This window comes from Papaver somniferum, unplaced genomic scaffold, assembly GCF_003573695.1.
Source record: "Papaver somniferum cultivar HN1 unplaced genomic scaffold, ASM357369v1 unplaced-scaffold_117, whole genome shotgun sequence".
Classification (NCBI taxonomy): Eukaryota; Viridiplantae; Streptophyta; class Magnoliopsida; order Ranunculales; family Papaveraceae; genus Papaver; species Papaver somniferum.
Genome location: NW_020620714.1, coordinates 4615506 through 4642723, shown reverse-complemented (window position 1 = coordinate 4642723; position 27218 = coordinate 4615506). Strand labels below are relative to the sequence as shown.

At 37.0% G+C, this 27218-nt stretch overlaps 3 protein-coding genes across 3 annotated transcripts; all 3 read right to left on the bottom strand.

Moving 5' to 3' along the window:
* Nucleotides 1-2644: 2644 nt before the first annotated feature.
* On the bottom strand, nt 2645-3868 carry LOC113329662 (RNA polymerase II C-terminal domain phosphatase-like 4). The gene has a single exon (XM_026576515.1). The coding sequence runs from the start codon at nt 3866-3868 to the stop codon at nt 2645-2647; it is 1224 nt and encodes a 407-aa protein (XP_026432300.1).
* An 18626-nt stretch (nt 3869-22494) lies between these two features.
* LOC113329661 (RNA polymerase II C-terminal domain phosphatase-like 4) lies at nt 22495-23376 on the bottom strand. The gene has a single exon (XM_026576514.1). It carries the CDS (start codon nt 23374-23376, stop codon nt 22495-22497), a length of 882 nt encoding a protein of 293 aa, XP_026432299.1.
* A 739-nt stretch (nt 23377-24115) lies between these two features.
* Nucleotides 24116-26245, bottom strand: LOC113329408 (hexose carrier protein HEX6-like). Its single transcript, XM_026576285.1, has 4 exons — nt 25920-26245; nt 25459-25781; nt 24942-25373; nt 24116-24851 (listed from the first exon to the last, which is right to left on the bottom strand). Exons 1-4 carry the CDS (start codon nt 26059-26061, stop codon nt 24225-24227), a joined length of 1524 nt encoding a protein of 507 aa, XP_026432070.1. The 5' UTR covers nt 26062-26245; the 3' UTR covers nt 24116-24224.
* Nucleotides 26246-27218: the final 973 nt, after the last annotated feature.

Genomic DNA, 27218 nt, shown 5'->3' with positions numbered 1-27218 from the left:
CCGGAAAAATATCCAGAATGGATAGAAAACATGGTCGTGGTGCCAAAGAAGAATAAGGGGATCAGGATTTGTATAGACTTCAGTGACTTAAACAAAGCGTGCCCGAAAGATAGTTTTCCTTTGCCAGACATCCCGCAGATGGTGGAATCAGCATCAGGAAACGACAGACTCTCGTTGTTGGATGGATATAAAGGTTATAATCAAATTCCTTTAGCTGAAGACGACCAATATTGCCTTTTTCGCACCAAGAGGATTATACTGTTATACGAAAATGCCATTTGGATTGAAAAATGCGGGTGCGACGTATCAAAGAATGGTAGAGAAAGTGCTTGCGAAGTGGATACATACAACATTGGAAATATATGTGGATGATATGCTAGTAAAGAGTAAAGAAGCAAGGGATCATGTAGATAACTTGAAGGAAATATTCGAACAGATGCGAAAGTTCAATATAAAGGTAAACCCGGAAAAATGTGTTATCCTGACTTAAACTTAAAAAATAATAAGGATGAAACTGGATGCATCCTGTTAGATCCTGTCTAACAGGATGCAACTGTTTAGATCCTGTCTAGATCCTGTTTAGATCCTGTCTATTTTTACATTTTTGTCCATTTAAACAGTATGAAAATTTAAATGTCTTTTTCACCCAGAAATTGTTGATTTTGGTCTTTTTAACCAATTTTGTGAACTTTGAATTGAGAAGTTCATTTTACGCAAAATGGGTCATTTGTCCAAATATTTTTAAATCACGGTTCAAATGGACGGGTGAAAAATAGTACACATTTTCCGAAAATAGTATGGGTGAAATGGCCAAAAAAATAGTAAGGATGAAATTGGTTTCATCGTAGCTTAAATTTAAAAAATAACAATGATGAAACTGGTTACATCCTGTTTAAATTAAAAATAAGAAAAAATATTTGAAAATAGACACGATGAAATTGGTTACATCCTGCCTATTTTTACATTTTTGGCCATTTAAACGGTATCAAAATCTAACTGTCCATTTCACCCAGGAATTGTGGATTTTGATCTTTTTAACCAATTTTGTGTTCATTTTACACGGTCTTTTATTGTTTCCATTTAATTCTTTCTTTCTTCCATTTTATTTCTACTTCTTTTCTCTTGTTTTCTAAATTTTCTTCTTCCTCTTGATTTATATTTGTACTGTGTAATTTACTTCTTGTAAGATCAAGTACATCAACAAATGACAAATCATATTCATTCATAAAAGAAAAATACAAGACATCAGTTCTTATACTCTATATCTCTCTTTTATTTTCTTCATTTAATGGAATAGCAAATCTCATGTATATGAGATGTTATAGTTGACATATTCGCAAATCGAGGAATACTCAACAATATGATACATCTAACTAGTCGGCTCAAGATAACCAATAATTTGCTGTTGTAGTCGCCCCGATACAGACGACTACAGTTCTCTCTAGTCGGTCACGTATGAGCCACGAGAACTCTAATTAGTCCACTAGACCTGGACGACAACTTAAGCCATAGTTGTTCATAGATGAATGGGTAGTTCTTCCTACTGTATTACCAAAAACAGTCTTTTCATGAACGACAAGTTCATCTTCTAATACAATATAAAATTCCAATGTCAATTAACTAGTTTCTTAAAAGCATAAAATTAGTCGACCCGACTAGTTCTTCGTCACAGCAAAACAAATCAATCAAATTCTAGCAAACTTTTAGACAAAGCATTTATTAAAGTACTCAAAAGGTCAAATCAACTATCAGGAGGCACAACAGAACTTTTATGAAAATGGAAGTTACGGGGTACTAGAAGCGAGGTGAAAAATGTTGCGAAACATTTATCAAGTCAATCTCTGTTTGGAGAATGGAAACAAGTTGGGGTCGCTAAAATAAGGAGAGACACTCTCGCATTCAATAAGGAAACAAAAACCTTAATAATTAAATTATGTTTCCTTGAATTAAGCCCCTATTATATAAGCACACGTGACAACAGCTTTGCAGAAGCAAACAAGAAACTGTGGCAAAAGCCAACAACAACTCCAAGAACAGAGAAAACTAAAGCAGCACTGCTCCACAAGGCTAAATATCCGTGCAAACTACAAAAACAAGCTGCTACAAAAGAAAAAACCAAAGCACGCAGGGATATTCCCTATTCTTCTTTGCTGAAGCTCTTTGTCCCCTGCCCAGCTGATTACCGAATTAACTCACCCTTCCAGCCTAATTTTTCAAGTTCCCTTTTAATGAACTATGGGTATGAGGGATCGTAGAAGAGAAAACGGCACCGATATTTTAATGTGGTTCACCTCTAATGGCCTACATCCACACAAACCCCGTAGGGTAAATAATAATATTGATGATGAATAATCTGAGAGAGATTTTTCAATTACATTTCACTCTAATTTATAGAGTTGATTAAACCTAGATAATGATATCAAATCATATATATCTTTGACTAGGTAATGTATATCTTGAAACTAGATACAATCGGTAGATGTGGTCTTCACTTCACTGCACGAATGGCACGTTGGCTTCGTCTTCACTTCCCGTGTAGAGTCACCTCGATCTCTTGCACATATATATGCTCTATGAAATTCCAATAACATTCCTTCTTACTAATTTTTCAAGATCCCTTTCCTTCTTAGATTTCTGATTTTTATCAGCTATGTCTGTAAGCCACTGCAAACGCTCTCATGTCAACTGCGGTACCTCCATTGGAAACCTCTAGGAAAGAAGTGGCCTTCAAAAGTTTATCCATAATTTGAACACAACTCACGGAAAACCTACTAAGAATAGTTTCGAGAGATTTTACTTTCCCAGTTGCGATGCCTTCATCTGAAGAGATCTTATTCTCACTGTCAGTTTCAAGTTCGGATTCTTTTGAACGCTCTTGATCACATGTCTTGTCAGCATCCTGGACTCTGTTTTCTTCTTTTCGTAAGTCTTCCACTCTGTTATCTCGGGGAACTTCACTTAAATCTGCACCTCCAATTCTATTCGGTAGCACTTGGTTTGACTCTTCCCCTTTTCTACCTGACTTGTTCTTCCGACACGTCTTTAATATTGGTCTTACATCTACAGACTTGATATATTCTTGAAGCTCAACATCAGTCTTCGGAACGGGGAACAACTCAAAGAACTTCTTGTGAACACGTTGAAGAAGTTCGGAGAATGGTTTTAGGGATTCATCTTTATCATCAAAACCAGCATCTTTTTCACCCTTGTTTAATATGTGACCTCCGTTTTCTTTAGTAAAGAATTTATACTCATCAATCTCTATCAGATTATTTTTGTGCTCTTTCCAGACATACTTGTTATCATCGATTATTATCGTGTTCTTCTCGTCAGGTCCGGCCAATATATCCAGATTTTTTCTGTCTTCAAAAGTGGAGTCATCCCTTGATACCATCGAATTAAATAATACACCTTCTGGATCAAGCAATCTACCCATATTTTGTGCATAATCCCTTGTGCCTAAGGTGTACACGAATAGTTCGAACTTATCACTGAGTTGTTCCAGAAATTCTCTCGTGTGAGGCCTCAACTTTGTGTATATTCCCCTGTAATTATACAAATTATCGCCACTGCTACCAAGACCTTTGATATCGTTGTTGGACGAAACAACAACTGCTTTCTTGTTGAGATAATCTTGACCATCCTTTGATACGTCACAAACATTTACGGAATGGAGTAAGGTATGATCCAAGTCAAGAACCAAGCAGAGCTTGTTTTTCTCAACAAAACATCTCTTGTACGTATTACCGAAAATCCTACGGAAGCCAACCAACCGTCTGTTTATATTTCGGTTACAACTTCTTCTCTTTAGGATTCTGTCTTCTTGTTTGATTAGATCTTCATAACAAAGATTTGAAGTAGTTTCCATCTTCTTCTGTATGATTTATAATACCTGATGATATTCTTCTCTTTTTCCTGTAGTACAATATCTTTTCTGTATTCCTGTATTATAATGTCTTCTCTGGAAAATCCTTGGATCTCTTTCTGATACGAGTATTTCTGTATGACGATGCATCGATGATATATATAAGCAACACTAAGAAACTAATTATGGAAAGAGATGGTCGGTGAATACATGATCTTACTCCTACTCGGAAAATGATTTGCTATTCTTAGAATCCCAAAAATACAAAACCCTTCTTGAAAGGGGCGGACCCAATAAGGGGCCACCACTGTAGATCTGTAACAGCTACTTGTAGAACGGTGAGGGCCTTCTGAATTTTTTTTTTTTTGTTTAGGGTTCATCATTTATAATTATGCTCTTTGAGTTAGTTTCTGTCCGAACTCAAATCATTGTTATAGTACTAAATTACAGCACCACTGTATTTGATAAATGTAAAAAATTAAGCCTCTTGTTTGCTTGGAGTTGAGGTTTCCAAAAGGCAATTACTATATAAACAGGCTCTTAACCTGGTGCATACGCACCCCATTACCAAATTGTATGATGAGGACCTCATTTTACTATGATGCAGCTTAATTAAGTTTATAACATTTCTCAAAGTTAATTGATCCAAACATTTATCATCCGTTCCGGCATTGGAATGAGTTTCGGTGTTTCCGTTTGGCTATATTAAATTGTATATGTAAGTTATTCTCCATAGGTAAGAATAGGGAATGTAGTGATTAACATACAATCACTGCAGATGAATTAAAGGTCAAACATGTTGGAATATCTCGTCCTATACAAGAGCAAAGGTGGCCGTAAAGACTGTGACAGTGGAGCATGTGTTCACGTGGAGTGAAGATAAAGTCAGAGGAAGACCAAGTCATTATAGTCCAGCTAGTAAATCTGTTTGTATAGTCTGGTTTGTCAAGATAAGTTTGTTATTATCCTCTAGGGTTTAGGTTTACTAATCATCTAGTAAATCCTATAAATAGGAATCCTAATGTACATGTAAAATCATCACAGAATGTTCTGATGATCATCAATAATATTATCTCACCCTTCGGGGTTTTGTCAGTGGACCTAGGCGTTAGTGCCGAACCACTTTAATTTGTCTCTCTAATCGATCTATGAACCCTCGCTTTCACTTAAATTTGTCTCTCAAATCGTTTCCGCAACAAAGTTAAAATTTTCGTTTTCACATCAACAAACGTTTTTTCTCTTTTTTTTCTTTGTCAACCTCAAATAGTCAATGCTATCTTATTTGCAAAACTATTGACCGTATCAATATATGCTCTCAAGTTTATGCAATAATATATAAATCTATTGATTTATAAGTTCTCATCTCTTTTCATGACTAATGGGAATTCATTAACTCATTAAGCCAGATGAGTCATACAACCTTGGTTGTTCTTCGCGAAGTCAAACTTTTTTTTTGAACTTTTGTTATGGGTCACGGTTGTTATCAACTATACGACTCTGTCTTTCTCGTGTTCCATATTTTTGGGAATATATATATCACAATCATAATCCATTTTCTATGGACTTTCTCGGAACCTTTCCGAAAATCAGTTTTCATTCAAGAAAACTCTCTTAAACAGTTACAACATATCTCAGTGACTAGCTGTTATTTTATTTATTTTCTAGCCAAACTCATTATCTGATTTTTTTGGGGTATCGAACATAACCTAAGGTTGTTTCGCTTTCTATCAACACCCAATTAAAAAAAAAAGAACACCTAATTCAAGGTTTAGTTCCTCTAAGTGTGGTTTTCAACTCATTAGTGGCGTGTTGCTAATATTCTCACATCTACTGTTCGGAGTTATTAGTAGATGTTTCATGTTTAGCAATAATCATTGACTGTAAAACTTGCCAGTACTTGCAAGTCCAATTACGAACTGCTCCAATCATTACTGGTACAAAACTAAAGTGATGTACGTTGTTGTTGATTTTTCATGACAGAACATGAAGTCTTCGTACCTTATAAGGTTGATAATTTATTAATCAAATCATTAACTCCCAACACCATTTTCTATTGAAAATTCTCCTCTGCCATCTTTGGTGATCTCATGTCAATATGACAATATCCCATCTTGCTCCTGTGAGCTATTTAATCTATCTTTTAATCTCTATATGATCATTTTATATCTGTTTAATTCTTCATGTGGTTATAAACTAAATTAATCATTTGCGTCGGTAGTGATCATCTCTGCATCTTTTCTGTGAATCAAAGATGTTTTATTTTTCAAATATCTCCATTTTCGAAATTTCTTGCCAAAATCTGGTAATCAATTCATTTTATTTTCTTTTGGAATATTTTCCATATTTCCAATCGTAATCGAAAATTAATATCTTTTCTCTCCGAAAATTTCAGAAAATATATTCACTCTTCGGATTTGATAACGACAGTTTGTTATAGGGATCCCTTTGTTATAAGAAAATATTCTCTCTTCACATTGTGTATCATCATTCTGTTACAATAATATTCTCTCCATTTGTTTTGGTTTGATACTCGTCAATATCTTTTTTGGTGTTCTTCAGAAACTAATACGTTGAACTATCATAGATTTATATTGTCTTTTATGTATTGCAAACTCTCAGTAACTAATTGCTATTTTTCCATTCATGGTGTTCCACCATAGATCAGTAATGGTTCGCATCTATAGCCATTGCAGTGGTTATTATGACTTAGTAAGAAGATCGTGTTCCCATCGATAAGCAGTCTTTGTCTGGCCTATTAAGGCATAGGGTTTTTCAGATATCCTTACAGTTTTAACAGGGTATTAAGTCTAATTTGGATACTTGCATCACAACCCTAGTCCTTAACAAAGTTAAGTTATCTATAATTATTCTTCTGTATCATTTTGTGATACGGTTACATCCATTGTTTGTCAAAATATTTTGCTTATTGCAAATCTTAAATTCTATTTTCCTTCTTTTCTGAGAATTTAGTTCCGAAAATATCTCTGATTTTCGAGAATATCCTGCCATATGGTAGTCTAAATACATGATCTTTCCGATCTCATTGCCACTAATAGTCTTCATTCATGAAAACTCACTCAAACAGATGCCCATTTGTGCGTCTCATGATCTTGTACAAGCCCATCATTATCCACGGTTATGAAGGTTTTTCTGCTTCTGTACCTCTGTGCAAGTGCCTGGTCTGTGACTGAAGCTCAACGTTCAACCTATACAGTTTTAGGTTACGAAGTCCTTTTTCCGAAAAGATTTTCAAGTTGTACACTTCATGAAATTTCCGTGTCCAACTTGAGGGGGAGTGTTGGAATATCTCGTCCTATACAAGAGCATAGGTGGCCGTAAAGACTGTGAAAGTGGAGCATGTATTCACGTGGAGTGAAGACCAAGTCATAGGAAGACCAAGTCATTATAGTCCAGCTAGCAAATCTGTTTGTATAGTCAGGTTTGTCAAGATAAGTTTGTTATTATCCTCTAGGGTTTAGGTTTACTACTCATCTAGCATGTGTTCACGTGGAGTGAAGATAAAGTCATAGGAAGACCAAGTCATTATAGTCCAGCTAGTAAATCTGGTTGTATAGTCAGGTTTGTCAAGATAAGTTTGTTATTATCTTCTAGGATTTAGGTTTACTACTCATCTAGTAAATTCTATAAATATGAATCCTAATGTACATGTAAAATCATCACAGAATGTTCTGATGATCATCAATAATATTATCTCACCTTTCGGGATTTTGTCAGTGGACGTAGGCGATAGTGTCGAACCACTTTAATTTGTCTCTCTAATCGATCTATGAAACCTCGATACCCATAATTTATTAAACATGTTACATAATCAGCCTAACTATTAAGTCTTCTTGATTACAAACCCGGTTCAGGTGAAAACATCATATTTCTCTATCGTGTTCTTCTAAAACGAAAAAACGAAGATTTGGGTTATTTCTAGCATCCGGATTTGGAACTAAATCTCTTGTGCAATGCCTCACACGACTCAGTTAATAGTTGTGATTTCAATTGCTGATCGAAACTTTATTTGTCAACAAGTTATCGCCGTTTGAAAAGGACGTTTTTCATGTGAAGAAGAGAACGAATGAAAACGATTTCTAATTTTCATTTTAATTCAGTATAATGGCATTTTTGTAGTTTAATTGATTAAGGGTAGCATGGTCATGTACTCACGGCTGGGACACCCCTAAAAAGCCAACCTTAGTTGAGTAAATCATTTTACATGCCCCAAATGTATGCCTCAAAATTACTGCAAACCTAAATTGCAATACCATAATCAAAGAGGACTTTACCCGTAGAAGCCATGATCACATTTTCACAAATTTTGTGACTCTCCTAGTGTTTCCTTGTAGAATATCCATATCATCTTCCGAGGTCTTCGTAGCTTCCCTTATTTGGAGTTTGTCCATTCTATTTGAGCCTAGATATATCTTGTATGTCCTTCTACTAGCCTTGTCCTCCAAATTCGTGTGATGAGAGTTTCTGTCAGCTTCAAAGTCTGAAAACCCTCTTCTTCACACTCTTGAATTGTAATTTTTTCTTCACTCAACATTTTGAAAGTGTTATGAATTCCCGCCTTATCAATTGGTTCATTCCTAGCAAGGGATTTCATTCCCGAAAATTTCTTCCAATTCCCATCGATGTCACATGTTAAACCTGATTTCTTGTCATTTGCGCTTTGTTTGCTAGTATTGTTATCAGGATCATCCCTCCTCCTATGTATATGGAAGTGACTTATCATTATAAAAGGATTATGTGTCACTTATTTCCTAGTATTTTTCTCTACATTTGTCTTTGTTCTTCTGCAAAAGCTTCTTTTGCTGGCTTTGCAGGTTCACCACTCGGCTGAGTTTGTCAGGATTTTCAATGGAATCACTGACAACCGCGGAATAACGGATTTTGAGATACTATGATGAATAATAAATAAACCAAGCACAAGCAACTATAATAATATAAGAAAGATAAATCAACTCACAAGACACAAGATTTATAGTGATTCGACCAATACATACAACTTGTATATATTTTTTACGTCCACTTTGAGTTGCACCAACTCAAATTCACTATGAAGAAAAACGATTACAACTTCGTGTGAATCCCAGCAAACTCTTGATTACACCGCAACAATTACCTGAGACGATAACCTTGTCTCTTGTTTCTCACCAATGTGCTCTCACAACGAGACCATAGCTTTAGCTCTAAAAGCTATACAAGAAATCTCTCACTGATCTCTTAATCGTTTTTAAACACAATACAATTCTACAAGGCCTAATTACCTATTTATATAGGTTACAAACTTGGCCACCAAGAATCCTAGACGGTTTAGGAAACCCCTTCCCTAAATAACCACGATTAACTTTAGGAAATAATAATTAGTCTTCAATAACTAACAATATCCCACTTTGAAGACTCATTGATTGTCTTCAATTCTTCTTTTCTTCAACTTTGGATTTGACGGTGCTAAAACATCTTCATGTCACTGCAGCTCCCCTACCCGATCCTCATTCTGAGAGACCAACTAAAGCCTTGCGAAGCTTTAGATTTTCCGATGTAACTCTCTTGGTAAACATATCCGCCGGATTCTTCGAACCAAGAATCTTCTCAATCTTCAACTCTCCTTCTTCTAAGAGATCCCGAATAAAATGATAACGAATATCTATATGCTTCGTCCTAGCATGATAGGCTGAGTTCTTGGTTAAATGTATAGCGCTTTGACTGTCACTAAACAGAACACTATCTCGTTGTTCCTTTCCCAACTTATCTAATAAACCTCGTAACCAAATCATCCCCTTGCTCGCTTATGTTACTGCTACGTACTCCGCTTCCATAGTAGACAGTTTCACCAACTTCTGTAAACGTGAGTTCCAACTCACTGCAGTTGACCCCATAGTATAAAAAAACCCGGTCGTACTTCGCCTTTTATCTACATCACCTACGAAGTCTGCATCCACATAACCCCTCAAGATAAAACCACCTTTTCCATAACACAATGGTACGTTTATGTTACCTCTCAAATACCTGAGAATCCACTTCACAATTTCCCAATGTTGTTTTCTTGAGTTGTTTGCATATCTACTCATTACTCCCACTGCATGTGCAATATCCGGTCTCGTGCACACCATAGATACATTAGACTCCCAATAGCCGAAGAATATGGTACGTTAGCCATGTACTCCTTTTCTTCATTTGTCTTTGCACACTGCATACTTGAAAGACGAATTTGACTTCCAAGTGGAGAACTAACTGGTTTAGCATTCTCCATATTGAACCTTTTCAACACTCGTTCAATATATTCAGCCTGACTAAGCATAAGTACACCGTTATCTCTGTCTCTTATGATCCTCATACCAAGAATCTGCTTTGTTTCACCAAGATCTTTCATAGCAAAATCACTTTCTAATTATTTCTTCAAATTCTCAACTTCTTGTAGAGATGTTCCGGCAACCAATATATAATCCACATACAGTAATAATATGATGTAGTCAGAACCGCACCTTTTGAAGTAACAACAATGATCTGCATTACACCGTGAGTAGCCACTTCTATGCATGAAGTTATCAAATTTCTTGTACCATTGTCTCGGGGCTTATTTAAAACCATAAAAACTCTTTTTTGGCTTGCACACCATCTCTTCCTTTCCTTTTACTATGAATACTTCTGGATGCTTCATATAAATTTCTTCATCAAGGTCACCATGAAGAAAAGTTGTCTTTACATCCAATTGTTCAAGGTAGAGATCTTCAGAAGCCACTAGACTTAACACTACTCGAATAGTAGTCATCTTTATAACTGGAGAAAATATCTCGTTGTAATCAACACCAGGTTTTTGCTGGAAACCTTTCACAACCAACCTCGCCTTGTAGAGAATATCTCCATGTGCTTCAGACTTCATCCGAAAAATCCACTTATTATGCAACACCTTCTTACCTCTTGGTAATTTTACTAACACCCAAGTGCCATTCTCTTCAACTGAATTCATCTCATCTTCCATAGCAAGTTGCCACTTGCATGAATCATCAGCCGCTAGTTCTTATTTAATATCTTCAGGTTCACCTCCATCCGTAAGTAATAGATAATTCAGAGCATACCTTGGGTTTGGTTTTGGAGTTATTGATGATCTTCGTACTTCTTGTGTATCTATAGGAGTAACTCCCACTGCAACAGTAATCTCTTCACCTTTTACTTCTCTGCCATCAGCAACACCGTTCCCTTCTTGTACCACACTTTTTCCAGAAGCATCATCAATATCGATATACAACTCCTTATCGACGTTTATTGATCTGACATCTTCAACTTGTATTTTATTCCTTTCCTTGTACAACTCATTCTCATTAAAAGTGACGTCTCTACTTCTAATAACTTTTTGACCTACGTAGTCCCAAAGTTTATACCCAAAAGCGTCATTTCTGTAACCAAGAAATATACACTTCTTTGCTTGAGCACCTATCTTAGACCTCTCAACGGGACAAATATGAACATAACGAACACAACCAAAGACTTTCAAATATGAAAGATTTACCTTTTTTCCGGTCAAAACCTCCTCTGGCATCTTCATATATAATGGACTACTAGGTGTCCTATTGATTAGATAAGCAGCCATCTTTGTTGCATGTCCCCAGAAGGTCTCGGGAAAACCAGACTGCAACCTTATACACCTAGAACGTGCATTCAACGTACAATTCATACGTTCTGCTACTCCCTTCTCCTGTGGCGTCCTTGGAACTGTCCTCTCCAAACGAATTCCATTTGTAGCACATAACTGTAAGAATTATGTTTAGTCATACTCACCACCGTTGTCTGACCTTAGACACTTCAACTTCATACCATTTTCTGTTCCAACAAAGCTTCCCACTTCTTAAACACTTCATACACCTCGAACTTATTCTTCATGAAGTAAAGCCACACATTCCTTGAATAATCATCAATATTGGAACCCGCTGTGAGATGCAACATCAATTGGTCCTCGTACATCAGTATGAACCAAATCAAGTTTCTCACTTTTCAAGGATCTGCCGCCTCTGCTAAAACTAACCTGTTTTTGCTTTCTAAGAACACCCGAACATAAAGTCTTCATGTTATTCCCACTCATATGCCCTAATCTTCTATTCCACGAGTTAGTGTTTTCACCACTATTAGTCACTGCTAAAGTAGTTCCATTTGAAGTACGGTATAGAGTTCCGACTCTAACTCCACGAGCTTATACCATAACTCCTTTATTCACTTTCCAATTTTGTTTTGTAAGCAAAACTTTACAGTCATCATCACAAACTTGGCCCACAGACACCAAGTTCTTCTTCAAATTTTGAACGTGTCGTACATCCATAAATTTCAATGTCGAACCGTTGATTTTCAAGATCACATCACCCAAACCAATGATGTCGCATGCTTCACCGTCACCTAAGAATACTTGGCCATAATATCATTCTTTATAAGAGATCATAATACTCTTATCACCCGTTGCATGGAAAGAAGCTCCCGAGTCTATAATCCAAGACTCATCTTGCTTGTCCTCAGAGAGTAGTAGAAAACCTTCTGTAATCCCCTTCTTGTTATCAACATGGACCTTCACCGATTCCGCAGCTGCAACTACATTGACCTCTTTTTGATTTCCTTTGTTTCCACCATTATTAGCACCTTTGTTTTCCGTACAATCGTGCTTGAAGTGTCCTACTTTATTACACGCCCAACACTCAACTAACACCTCTAGTCTGGGATTGAGATGTCCCCCTAGACTTTCCTCTAGACTTTCATCTAGATTTTTTGTTGTTGTTCCGATTTGAACTCCTGCCTCTATATTCTTCCTGTAAACTTAAGGCCGAGCTTGAAGTACTGGAACCATAACCTTGTTCTATTATTCTTTCTTCTTCAACAATTAACCTTTGTTGCACATCATCAAGCTTCAAATTCTCGCTCCCTATAGAATTACTAATAGTTGTTCTTGCGGTTTCCTAACTCTTTGGTAATGACAACAACAACCTTAAATCGCTTTTGAAAGCTGAGAAATAATTGATTTAAACTTCCCAAGATGTGCTGAAATCGCTTCGCCTTCTTGCATCTTCAGATTAAATAATTGTTCACACAACATAATATTCCCCGAGGCTGATGACTTTTGATACAACTTTTCAAGTTTATCCATAAGATCCTTCGTACTAGTTTCCTCTTGTACGTTATTGTAGACTTCCTCCGTTAGACATCTACGGATCACGTCTTCACATTTGCGATCAAGAGTTGTCCATTCATCGTCTTTGCGTGCTCCCTTTTTCGCAACTCCACCCAATGGATCAGCAAGATATTTCTCATATAGGTAGTCTTCCATTTGAGACTTCCAAAACGCAAAGTTCTTCCCATCAAAAACTTTAACCCTAGCTACCATACTTTCGTTATTATCACCCATAACTCCCACTCCAATCGTATTATGAACCCTAAAGCTCTAACCCGAGTTCTCATACCAGTTTTCAGGATTTTTTATGGAATCACTGACAACTGCGGAATAACGGATTTTGAGATATTATGATGAATAATAAGTAAACCAAGAACAAGCAACTATAATAATACGAGAAAGATAAATCAACTCACAAGACACAAGATTTATAGTGGTTCGACCAATACATACAACTTGTATATATTGTCTGCGTCCACTTTGAGTCGCACCGACTCAAATCCACTATGAAGAAAAACGATTACAACGTCGTGTGAATCCCAGCAAACCCTTGGTTACACCGCAACAATTACCTGAAACGATAACCTTGTCTCTTGTTCCTCACCAATATGTTCTCACAACGAAATCCTAGCTTTAGCCCTAAAAGCTATACAAGAAATCTCTCACCGGTCTCTTAATCGTTTTTCAACACAATACAATTCTACAAGGCCTAATTACCTATTTATATAGGTTATAAACTTGGCCACCAATAATCCTAACCGGTTTAGGAAACCCCTTCCCTAAATAACCACGGCTAACTTTAAGAAATAATAATTAGTCTTCAATAACTAACAGAGTTTTCCCCTTCACTCCTTCATCTCTCATCTAAAAAGGCTTGGTGGTCTATGGATCAAGAATTGTATCCATCAGTTCCTCATTGGTACCTTTATTGTTCATTATGCTTACTTCAGTGGTAGTATCAGCCGAACCAGTGCATCGAGTCTCTACAGATTGTGCAACCAACACTAGCTTGCGAAACTGCGACTTCTACCATACTAAAATTCTACATGTTCCTATCGATTTGAGGAACAATGTATGTTTCATTCACAAGGATGCCAAGTGAGTCCTTGAACTTTTCTCTCTGATTCTCATAGGTTGTACTCTCCCTTACTTTTGACCGAGTTTCTTCATGAGTTTTCTTAAGAGCCTTACCATGCTTCTTTGATGTCCATATTGATTTTAGCTTCTGAGTGCAATTTTTAAAAGAATGACCAAACACCTTACACAAATAACATTTGGGAGGTTTGCATTGGTATTCAACCGGAATTTCCAAATCAATCATACCATCAATTATTGAAGGTATACTCTCAGGGTAGTTGAACTCTACATCAACTTAAATACAAACTTGATCATAGGATAATCTAGTTCTATTTAAAGTATAGTGATCAACAAATAAAGGTTTTCCTAGAAAATAGAGATTAGAGTGAGTCCTTCATTTCCCCACATGTATACTGGAACAATATTTCTAATGTTGGTAATTGAAGATTCAATCAAACTAGACCATGGTCTCACAGGGAAAAGACACTTTTAGATGTAAAAAGAACCCAATTCTTGCACTTTTCTCTGGTCCTCATCTTCCTTGAATTCAAATATGAAACCACAAGTACTATGTCGTCTGGTACTCACTTCAGTCTTAAGCTTCTATTTCTTGGTTAAAACTTCCTTGACTGCTAGAAAAGATAGTCTTTTAACTATACATAAACAAACTGCATAGTCCTCACAACTTTTGATTCTTGCAGAGAAATCAACATATGCATAATCCACCACCCTCTGACTATTTAGCTCCGCTGTCAGAGTAAATTTCATTGGAACTTGAGGGGATACATGCTTTGAAGATGGAAACAACATTCTCCAATTATTAGATTTAGGGTTAGACATACTCCCAATTGATGCAGCAGAATCAACTGTTCCATTCGAAGTTGCTGAAGAATTAACTGCTCCATTTGGATCGGTATCTACAGCTGCTTTTCCATAAAGAACAATATCTATCTTGTCGGGAACCTAATCAGAACTATCACCATCGCTAACTTTCCACCATTTTTTCTTATTATATCTTCAATATCAGCATCACTCGTAGAGCTATGGATGAGTTTCTGACATTCACTGCCATTAGAAGCAGTCAAATGATGGAATCAGTTAATCTCAAGCTAGATTCATCGTGAACCATGACTATTTGAAGAAGGTAATCAATATCCTCCAAACTCGAATCAATTCAAGATTATCTACCTCATACTTGTAGATCACAAGAAAATGAAGAAATGGCCCGAAACAAAAAATATTGCACATGTATTCTCTCTGTATTTTTTTCTCTCCTGGTCATGGAGGTTGTAGCAGTCTTGTTTGACCGTAATTGAAACTAACATAAATCATGAATGTGACAAGGAAGAAACTATGAAGGAAAATCATCCAAATTGATCTTGGTTTCTGATTCTTGTTAGTAGGAAAGAACGGATTCTAGGAGGAAACTCTTTTTGACTTATCCTGGTAAATGTCTGGTCAGGGTCAAAATTTGGATAAACTTTTTATTTTTTCAGAAATTCCAAATTTATCCTTGCTATCATCTCGGCTTATGAACCTAAGACTAGGTTTGGTAATGATTTTTTCTCTAAAGCATGATTACTTAAATTTGATCTTTTAATGTTACATTATATTTTTCTCTAATTAAACGGGATCTATGTAGCACGGACACTTCAAAACGGGTGACGTATCCGTGTCGGACACTGTATCAGTGTCGGATACTTGGGGATACGTGTCGGACAACCCATTTAAAGTGTCTGTTTTTATTAATTACGAAAAGAGTAGGGGATACTTCTCGGATACTTTAGAGGGGACACTTCTTATAGTATAAGATATTTATATACAAAGTATGTTAAATTGCAAATCTTTCACTTGACGGGTGGGAGAACTTGAAATTTCAAATCTTTCACTTGACGAGCCAGAACTAGAAGCAGTGCTCTTTGATGAAGACAATATTGATGAGTGATGGGTGAGCGAGAGTTTAGATAGTATTTAAAAATTTTCTTATTTTATGTGATTATTTTCACCATTAATATTAATTTTTTTTATTAATACATGTATTCCAGCGTATCCCGTATCTCCATTTTTGGAAAATTGACGAATCCCCATATCAGTATCCCCGTATCAGTATCCGTACTTCAAAGAACGGGATCCAAAAATCTAATCAAAAGAAAAAAACATATCCAAAATTAGTAAAAATAATAAGTCAATAAACAAAATCCACATCAGACATAAACATAAATTTTAGTCTTAGATTTTATTTAGATCCAACAAAAAAATTGACCTCTTTAAACTTCTTCCCCGTGGTATGTTATACAAGAGGTATTCTTCGGATTTCTTTAGTAAAAAATAAAATAAAATTTATTTTATAAGATTTATTTTATACCCATATTTTCCTGAACATTCTTCGTGTAACGAGACACACGAGAAAAGACTAATTAGTTAGAAAACTTAATGGCAAATGGTAATTTTCTACTGGTTCTTTATGCCCATCAAAAAATTTCTCTTGGAAAATGGATATTATAAACTTGAATTTCTCTTGGAAAATGGATATTATAAACTTTTTGACATATAAAATAGTCAATCCCTCCTCTAAAATCTCAATTCCCTCCCATAATCTTTCCTTCCTTAAATCTATTTTCTCCCCCCTATTACCAGAACTCTGGTTTCTTTCGAGTGCTTTTATTATAGTCTAACAAACATTAGGGAGAGAACTCAGAAGCAGTATTTGATGAATTCTGATTTCAACTATGGACCTAACTTGATGAGGCCTATGTACAACCACGTGTTTTTATGGAAGCAAATAAGTCAGATATTATTCGATTATAGTGCCCCAAATATCTACGGCAAAAGCCAACAACAACTTCAACAAAAGAGAAAACTAAAGCAACAGCGCTAAACATATCCGAGCAAACTAAAAAAACAAGCTGCCACGAAAGAACAAGCCGAAGCATGCAGGAATCTGCCTTATCATTCTTTGCTGAAGCTCATAGCCCTCCCAATTGGTCATTGCTTCACTCACCCTTCCAACCTAATTTTCAAGCTCCCTTTCCTTCTTAGATTTCTGATGTTCGTCAACTATGCGGGTATGCAACTGAAAACGCTCTTCATGTCAACTTCCCTACCTCCGTTGGAGATTTCTAACAAAGCAGTGTCCTCCAAAAGTCTACCCATATTTTGAACACTAGTAATTAGAATCCTACTAATATTTGTTTCGAGATATTTTACTTTCCCAATTGCCGTGTCTGCATCTCGAGATATCTTACCCTCTCTGTCAGTTTCAAATTCAGATTTCATCAGCATACTTGACTCTGATTTCTTCTTTTCTTAAGTCTTTGGCGCAGCGTATCAACGGTAACTCAGCTCAATCTAGAAATTTAGGTTAAAATTTCCAGAGACTGACTTCTTGAATCGAAGAATTGAATCAGATTCGATGCAAGGCTCTCAAATTGATGACAGAATCAAATCAATGCAAGGCTTTAGAGAAACACTCTAGTTTATTATCTCTTAAAAACTGAATGACAAAAACTATTTTACAATCCCTTATTTATAATAACCTAACTTTCCTAAAAATCGAGCATCTAAAAAAGGAAATCATAAAAGAAAAGGAAATCTAAAAAAAGGCCAAAATTAGGAAAGGTATCAAGATGCTGCATCAGGTCCCGCCGGGTTAGAAGGATTCGACCACGAATCTTTAACTGGGTCTGGTGGAACAAAACGTGATATATAACGAACATTGAAGACATCCGAAGTGTTGATGTTTGCTGGAAGTTGTAGGCGATAATCATTGTCATTAATTCGTTCCACGACCGTGAGAGGACCTATTTTCTTTGCCTTGAGTTTATTATAAGCATGAGCCGACATTCGATCTTTAGTAAGAAATACCCAAACTTGATCACCTACTTCGAAGAGAACACGACGGCGACGAGAATCAGACGCAACTTTGTACTTTGAGGAGGATGATTCGAGATTGGCAATAACCTGCGTATGAACCTTATGAATGTTGTCTACAAAATCATCAGCTACACCATGAAAACGTGTACGGTCTGGAAGAGTAGATAAATCCAAAGGACCATGAGGGAGAAGACCATAAACGATCTGAAATGGACTGAACCCCGAACTTCTATTTAGTGAATGATTATGAGCAAACTCTGCTTGAGGAAGTTTTGAATCCCAAGTTTTAATAGAATCACCCACAAGGCAGCGAAGCAAATTCCCCAAAGATCTATTGGTATCTTCTGTTTGACCGTCCGTTTGAGGATGATAAGCGGAGCTCATGTCAAGGCTGGTTCCTAGTAATTTCCATAAATACCTCCAAAAATGACCTAAGAACCGAGAATCCCGATCAGAAACGATGGAAGTTGGCAATCCATGGAGTCTCGAAAGAAAAGTGTTGCGACTTGAACTGCATCTGTTGTCTTTTTACATGGAATGAAGTGTACCATCTTGGAGAAACGATCAACAATGACAAATATTGAATCGAAACCCTTTTGTGTACGAGGAAGACCCATCACAAAGTCCATACTGATGTTTGTCCATGGTTGTGTTGGAATAAGGAGAGGAAGGTAGAGACCGGCATTCGTGGCATGACCTTTTGATGTGTGACACACTGTACAACGTTCTATAAAACGCTCAACATCACGTCTCAATGTACGCCAAAAATAAGACTGAAAAAGTAAATGCAACGTCCGGTAATGTGACCTTCATTATGTGTTTCAGCAACAAGTTTAAGACGGAGGCTGCAGTCTGGAATGCAAAGACGACTGTCTCGAAAAAGAAAGCCATCACGCATAGTGAAATCTCGAGAAAGACCATTCTGAACGTCAAGAAGAACTCGACCAAAGAAATCATCAGACTCATACAAATCAGCAAAGGTGGAAAATCTCGGAACTGAGATATGAAGAACACTCAGCAAAGAATGGCGACGACTCAGGGCATCAACAACTCGATTGGAAACACCTGACTTATGTTTGATAACAAACGTAAATTGTTGCAAGTAAGATATCCATGATGCATGACGAGCTGAGACTTTATCTTGACTATTCAGGTGTTTTAAAGCATCATGATCTGTATAGAGAACAAATTCTTTATGGAAAAGATAATGTCTCCAGTGTTTGATTGCTTGAACCACTGCATAAAATTCCACATCGTAAGTACTATAACGTAGACGAGCTCCAGCCAGCTTTTCACTGAAGAAGGCGATAGGCCTGTTGCGTTAGCTCAAGACAGCACCAATGCCCAACTTAGAAGCATCAATATGTAGCTCAAAAACTTGAGTAAAGAGCTAGTATAGGTGCTGATAACAATTTTGTTTTAATGATCTCAAAAGTTGTAGTTGCTTCGGTAGTCCAAGTGAAGACACTATCATGACGAATACAATCAGTGATAGGTTCCATCAAACTGCTAAATTGTGGCACAAATCTTCGATAAAAAGATGCTAGACCATGAAAACTTCGAGTTTCATATAAAGTAGTAGGAGTAGTCCAAGATTTGATTTCTTCTACTTTGCCTGGGTCGACGGCTAGCCCTTCTGCTGAGACGATGTATCCAAGGAAGTGAACCTCAGGAGAGCCGAACTCACACTTCTTTAGTGTGGCAAATAGTTGATCTCGACGGAGAACAAGAAGTACTTCTCTCAAGTGTGCAAGATGTTCTGTTAAGGACTTACTAAATATGAGAATATCATCAAAATAAACGACTACAAACTTACCTATGAAGGGCCGAAGAGATTGATTCATAACGCGCATGAAGGTGCTTGGTGCATTGGACAAGCCAAAGGGCATGACAAGCCATTCAAAAAGTCCTTCTCCAGTTTTAAAAGTCGTCTTCCATTCATCTCCTGGACGGATTCGTATCTGATGATAACCACTTCGAAGATCCAGTTTAGAGAAAATCGTTGCAGCTCCAATTTGATCTAATAGATCGTCGAGACGGGGAATGGGAAATCTATAGCGTACTGTAATTTTATTTATAGCACGGCTATCGATACACATCCTCCAAGATCCATCCTTCTTTGGTATAAGCAAAGCTGGGACTGCACACGGACTCAGACTTTCACGTAAATATCCCTTCAACACAAGATCCTCAACTTGACGTCTAAGTTCTTCATGCTCACTCGTACTCATACGATAATGAGCTCGATTAGGAAGAACAGCATCTGGAATTAGATCAATATGGTGTTGAATGTCTCTGAGGGGAGGAAGGCCGGGTGGTAACTCATTGGGAAAAATATCCTGAAACTCCTCCAATAGTCTTTGAAAGTGTTCTGGAGGTGATGGTAAAGGCTCTCTGACAACCGAATTGATCAATATTAGAACACATCCCTCTTCTCGAAGTGTTTGTTCAAAAGCCTTTTGCTGCAAGAGAAGGACTGGGGCTGATGGTGTATGCTGTTTCTCGGGAAAAGAAGGCTGTAGAGTGAAATTGCGATTATTGTAACGAAAATTGTAGGTATTACGATAGCCATCATGTTGTACTCGAAGATCAAATAACCAAGGGCGTCCTAAGAGTAGATGGAAATATCCATCGGAGCAACATCACAATGAATCTGATCCTTATATGAATCACCCACCGAAAAAGAAATCAATGCTCGTCAAGTTATGAGTACATCGGTTTTTCGATCCAGCCATGCCAACTTGTAAGGGTTAGGATGTAGTTCTGTTGATAATTGAAGCTTGTTTACAACTTCCTCAGCAATGACGTTTTCGCTACTTCCAGAGTCAATTATGAATTTGCACACCTTTCCTCCAATAGTACACTTTGAATGAAAAAGATTATGTCGTTGAGGGTTGATATTTGTTCCACGCGGAGCTAAACACACACGTCGTAACATTAATGCTGGTTCACTATCAGTTGTAAGAACCTCCACTTCATCTTGTGGCTCCGCAGCTTCCTCATCGTAAATTACTTCAACGTCATTACCATAAGTGTCAAGGAGGAGGCCTCTTCTGTTTCTAGTGGGGCAGTTAGACTGTCGGTGACCTATATCTCCACAAGAAAAGCAACGAAGTGAGTTTGGTCGAGTTTGCCGATTGTCAAGAGCTGGAACAATGGGTGTGTCTGCTTTGACAGAAATAGCGTCATCTGTCGCAGTCGGAGTGTGATTTGGTCGAGAAGAACGAACAGTAGACCAGGATGAAAAGGATGATTTAGTTTGTCCCTCAATAGTTAAAGCTTGTTGATGTGCTTCTGATAGTGTCAATGGATGGAAGAGATTGATTGTGTGTTGAATCTGTTGTCGTAATCCTGCTGTAAACCGTGCTACCAGTTGACGCTCAGAGTCTTGTATATCAACTCGATTGAGAAGTAAAAAAAATTCAGTGGAGTAATCAGCCGCAGATCGGGTGCCTTGGCGGATGGTATGGAGACGCTGAAACATAAGCTGGTCATAATTGTAAGGCAAGAATGTTTTCTTAAGTTTCGATGTAAGTTTATCCCATGACATGACCTTCGGTTTTCCGAGACGTGCACGAGTTGTCTTCAATTGTGTCCACCATGCAGCTGCTCTTCCACGAAAACGCATCGTTAAAACAGGAACACATCGATCCATTGGAGCTCGTTTGAACTCCAGAATTTCTTCCACCGTGACTATCCAATCGAGCAGTTCTTCAGCCGAAGAATTTCCATGAAACTCTGGTATCTCGGTTTTGAATCATGTTTCCCAATGATTATCTGTTGCTGCAATTTGGACGTTGTCTTGTGTCAGGGGACTTGCATAGATTTGCAAAGGGGTTATCTATTTCTGAAACGGGTTTTCTTCGTTGTCACCATCGTTACTGTCATTATTATTTTCATGTTCAATATTTTATCGAACTGGTGGTTGTTGTTGCTGAACAGCAAGGGCTTGGAGAGTGGTAGTTATCGTGGCCATCTGGGCTTGTAGCTCAGCAATTGCATCTCGGGTGATTTCTGTTTCAGTACGCAATGGTGCACGACGAGGTCTTGGCATCGTGTTATCAAACAAGGAACGTAGTTGTCTCTGATACCAACCTGGCGCAGCGTATCAACGGTAACTCAGCTCAATCTTGAAATTTAGGTTAAAATTTCCAGAGACCTGACTTCTTGAATCGAAGAATTGAATCAGATTCGATGCAAGACTCTCGAGTTGATGACAGAATCAAATCAATGCAAGGCTTTAGAGAAAAACTCTAGTTTATTATCTCTTAAAAACTGAATGACAAAAACTATCTTACAATCCCGTATTTATAATAACCTAACTTTCCTAAAAGTCGAGCATCTAAAAAAGGAAATCATAAAAGAAAAGGAAATCTAAAAAAAAGGCCAAAATTAGGAAAGGTATCAAGATACTGCGTCAGTCTTCCACTCTGTTATCCTGTGGAACTTCACTGATATCTGAACCTGCAATTTTATCCGGTTGAATTTTCCTTGACTCTTCCACTTTTCTACCAGACTTCTATTTACGATACGCCTTTAATATTGGCCTTACATCTACAGACTTGGTATATTCTTGAAGCTCAACATCAGTCTGTGGAACGGGGAACAACTCAAAAAAATTCTTGTGAACACCTTGAAGAACTTCGGAGATTGATTTTAGGGCTTCATCTTTATCATCAAAACCAACTTCTTCTTCACCCTTTTTTAATATGTGACCTTTATCATTAGTAAAGAATTTATACTCATCAATCTCTATCAGGTTATTGTTGTGCTCTTCCCAGACATACTTGTTATCATCGATTATGATTGTGTTCTTCTCGTCAGGTCCAGCCAATATATCCAGATTTTTTCTGTCTTCAAAAGTGGAGTCATCCCTTGATTTTATTGACTTAAAGAATACACCTTCTGGATCAAGCAATCTACACATATTTCGTGCATAAGCCCTTGTGCCTAACGTGTACACGAATACTTCAAACCTATCACTGAGTTGTTTAAGAAAATCTCTCGTGTGAGGCCTCAATTTTGTGTACATTCCCCTGTAATTATACAAATTATCTCCACTGCTACCGAGACCTTTGATATCATTGTCGGACGAAACAACAATTGCTTTCTTGTTGAGATAATCTTGATCATCCTTTAATACAGTACAAATTCTCACGGAGTGGAGTAAGGTGTGATCCAAGTCAAGAACCAAAGGAAGCTTCTTCTTCTCAAAAAAACATCTCTTGTACGTATTACCTAACAACCTACTAAACTGAATCAACAGTCTGTTTCTTTTTTGGTTACAACTAAATTCAGAGATGTTTTTTATCTGTAGGAGTCTGTCTGCTACTTTGAGTAGATCTTCATTAGAAAGATCTTTGAGTCGATCTTCATAAGAAAGATCTGAAGTAGTTGTCATCTTCTTCTGTATGATTTATAATACTTGATGATATTCTTCTCTTTTTCCTGTAGTACAATATCTTTTCTGTTTTCCTGTAGTGTAATATGTTCTCTTGAAAATCCTTGAATCTCTTTATAAGCAATACAGAGAAACTAATTATGGAAAGAGATGGTCGGTGAATAATACATGACCACACTCCTACTTGGAAACTGACTATTTTTGGAATCCCGAAAGAACATTTTCTAAGTTGAGTTCCCCATCCTAAATTTTTTATGGACAAAGCCCTTCCGGGAAGGGCCGGACCCAAAGACGGGCCCACGAGCCACCACGTTACTGTAGTACAACGGTGGGTCCTTGGAAAAAAAGAGGTTTAGTGGGATTTAAGAAACATAAATTATAAACATGACCGCCAAATTAAACTAAAAGAAAATTGTCGTTGTCATAATCTTTCAAAGGTGAGGTCCTAAAATGGCCTCGGTTCCAGGGATCCACTTCTCTGTGAGTGACGGTTTTCACACAATTTTTTTGCACGGTCTATTAAAAAGGGTTGTTTAAGAAGGAAAAGAAAGAAAAAAATCTCCGGTTTAAGGTTGAGGATTTTCATAATTACGCTTTTTTAGTTATATTTTGTTCGAAATCAAATCATTATTATATCATTATTATGCTCTTTTAAATATTTTATTGGAAATCAAATCATGATTACGTCATTCAATGACTTTACAACTATACTAAGAGGACAAGTAAAGCTCGTGTTTGCTTGCTTGGAACAGAGACTTCCATGAGGAATTTCAATTACTATATAAATAAATGAGTTTTCATGATTACATATCACTTCTCTCATCTCCAATACATTCTGCTATACATATTTACTCTCCAAGTTCTTCTCCAACAATTCTCTTCCAAAACCAATGCTCCCTCCAAATCTCGTCCATCTTTTCGATAGGTACATTCTTAGTTTCCGGCAAGAACAAGTATACAAAAACTGTCATTACAAATACCCAACCACCAAAAAAGAAGAAGATCCCAGCTTTGAGATGACAAAGCATTGATAAAAATGTTTGAGCAATTATAAAAGTGAGTATGAAATTCACTGCCACAGTTATACTTTGCCCGATGGACCGAATTTCTAACGGAAAAATTTCACTTGGAACCAACCAACCTAATGGACCCCAAGAGAACGCGAAGCCACAAACATAAACGCAGATGAAAACTAGTACTAAGTATGCATATCCTTTAGTCAGTAATTCAGTATGATCGCCAAGTTTATATGCCATTATGCCTCCAACTATAAGTTGTGATATGAACATTTGAATGCCTCCAAATATGAAGAGTACTCGTCGTCCCAATCTATCGACTATAAACATTGATACGAAGGTCGAACATGTCCCAACGAGACCTGTCAATACAGCTGACATGAGTGACGCGCTTTCTCCTAAGCCAATTGTTCGAAACAGCAGTGGAGCGTAAAACGCAATCACATTGATTCCAGTTACCTGCATGACAACATTGAAAGAACTGATATAACCACAGTTTTCTATGATTTATTCTGTGTGTCAAAAGTTGTTGTGCCGAATTTCAATTACCTGCTGGAAGAATGGTAAGGCAATTGCCATTACGAGCTGAGGCCGGAATTTTTTCTGCAGGATTTGTTGAAATGGAAGATGATTTGGTTCCTTTGTCGTAGAACTAGCATTTATCAAATCGTCTAGCTCTGCTTGGACATCAATAGTTCCTCTTACTTTCTGCAGTACCAATTTTGCTTTTTGGTCACTCCCACGATGAATCAAACTGTTTGGGGTTTCAGGCAGGAAAAATGATCCAAGGGTTAAAATTGATGCTGGAACTGCCGCCATGGCAAGTGAAATTCTCCATCCTAAACCACCTTTAATTGTTTCTGTCCCAAAGTTGATGAGATTAGCAGATAAAACTCCGAGACTAATGCTTAACTGAAAACCATTGCTAATTGCTCCTCTGTATCTAGCCGGCGCCATTTCTGATAGATATAGCGGGACTGCCTGTACCAATATAGAATAAGGTAAGATTTGGCAAGCATTTCCAAGGTACAAAAGATGGTCGGATAACTATGAGGATTTTATTTACCTGAATCGCAAATCCAACGCCCACACCAAGCAAGACTCGGCCGAGTATGAGCATAAAAATGTTTGCAGCAGCGCCACCAAAGGCTGTGCCGATCAGGAAAGCAGCCCCACCAATAAGTATTGAAGGCTTTCGGCCATAGGTTCGTGTAATTGATGAAGCAAAGAAAGAAGCCACAAGACCGGCTATGTATAAAGATGATGTAAATGAAGTCAAGAGTTGACTATCAAATTTGCAGTAATTGCTGATATCTTTATCTTCTTTCATTCTTCTAAACACCTTTGGGAAGAATTTCCTTAGAAATGGCTCCATTGATGTCACTCCACCTAAAATAATTTGTGTCAATTTCAATCAACAGCACGAAATTTCGCCATTTTTCAAGATAAAACATGAGAACTCTATTAAGAAATAAGAATCATCAAGCAAGAAAAAATTGATAAATTCATGTCTATATACAAACATACCTGAAATTCCAATATCATAACCAAAGAGAACTCCACCCATGGAAGCCATGATACATGACAGTATCACATATTTTGTGACTCTCCCATTATATTGCTTGTTTCTGTACTCACTACTCATCTCTGTATTGAACCCCACTGCCATGACTACTGCTCACTTTTGATGATGAGCTTAGAGTGAGGGAGATGAGATCTAATATAGAAGATGGATATTGATTGGAGGTTGTAGTAGTCTTCTTTGACTGTAATTAAAACTAAAATAAGTCATGATGAATGTGACAAGGAAGAAACTATGGAGGAAATTTTTCCAAGTTGATTTTGGTTTCTTATGAGTGCTTATACTACTAGTCTAACACATTAGAAAGAGAAGTATATAATGATGAATTCTGATTTCAACAATGGACCTAACTTGATGAGGACTACGCACAACCACGTGTTTTCATAGACTACTCAATTATTTGTACTGTGGTAGCTGCTATAAGGGGGACAAATTTTGATATTCATCGGACCAGATTTTTCAATCATCATTGACCACAGTCAAAAATGAAAAATTTGATATAGTTTCGCATGATTATTTATTTTATTTTTTTTCTATATCTTTTTTTAATAGATAATCTCCATTTTCTATTAATAATCTCAGATAAATGTTACATAGAAACCATGTATATCAAGCAGGGTCGAAACTATACTATGTCTAGGGTTTAAGCCAGTCCCAACAAGATGAAAACCCATTTTCTAGGGACCATGGTTTTTTTTGGAGGACCATGATCTTATTAGGTCAACCTCCCTATATTTATAAGGGGTGTCCTAAAATTAGGTAAATACATATTTATCCTTTATTTTAATTTAAATTAAAACTAACCTAATAACTATATAAATCTAATTATATACATGTAATCTAAATGAATCTATTAACCGAAATCAAAAACAAAAACAGGAGGGGAATAAAAAAAAATAGTTTTGAAAAAAAAATTATTCTCTTCTTCTTCTCTCTTTCCTTGACGTTCCTCGTTCGATTGAAAAACCCATCAATCTTTTTAATTCGTTTTTTGATTGAGAAAATTGAGTAGAAATCATCAAAATATGGTTTAAATGGAAGTTATAGTGGCATGTTCGGTTAGGATTGGTTAAAAAAAACTAGTTTCGTAACCGAACATTCTGAAACCAAGAACACGGAGAACACTTTGGTTATCACGAATTTAATTTTCTCATAACGAACTCCGAGTTCGGTTGGTTCGCATGCAAAAAATTGTTTTAACTAGGGGTGTACATCGGGCCGGGCGGGCCAGCCCAAACCGGGCC

Excerpts from the sequence above, each read along its gene's own strand:
- LOC113329662 (XM_026576515.1), bottom strand. The coding sequence starts at position 3,868 with ATGGAAACTACTTCAAATCTTTGTTATGAAGATCTAATCAAACAAGAA.
- LOC113329661 (XM_026576514.1), bottom strand. The coding sequence starts at position 23,376 with ATGACAACTACTTCAGATCTTTCTTATGAAGATCGACTCAAAGATCTT.
- LOC113329408 (XM_026576285.1), bottom strand. The coding sequence starts at position 26,061 with ATGGCAGTGGGGTTCAATACAGAGATGAGTAGTGAGTACAGAAACAAG. Across the intron at positions 25,782-25,919 it reads TTATGATATTGGAATTTCAG|GTGGAGTGACATCAATGGAG; the intron begins GTATGTTTGTAT and ends AAATTATTTTAG. Across the intron at positions 25,374-25,458 it reads GCGTTGGATTTGCGATTCAG|GCAGTCCCGCTATATCTATC; the intron begins GTAAATAAAATC and ends ATATTGGTACAG.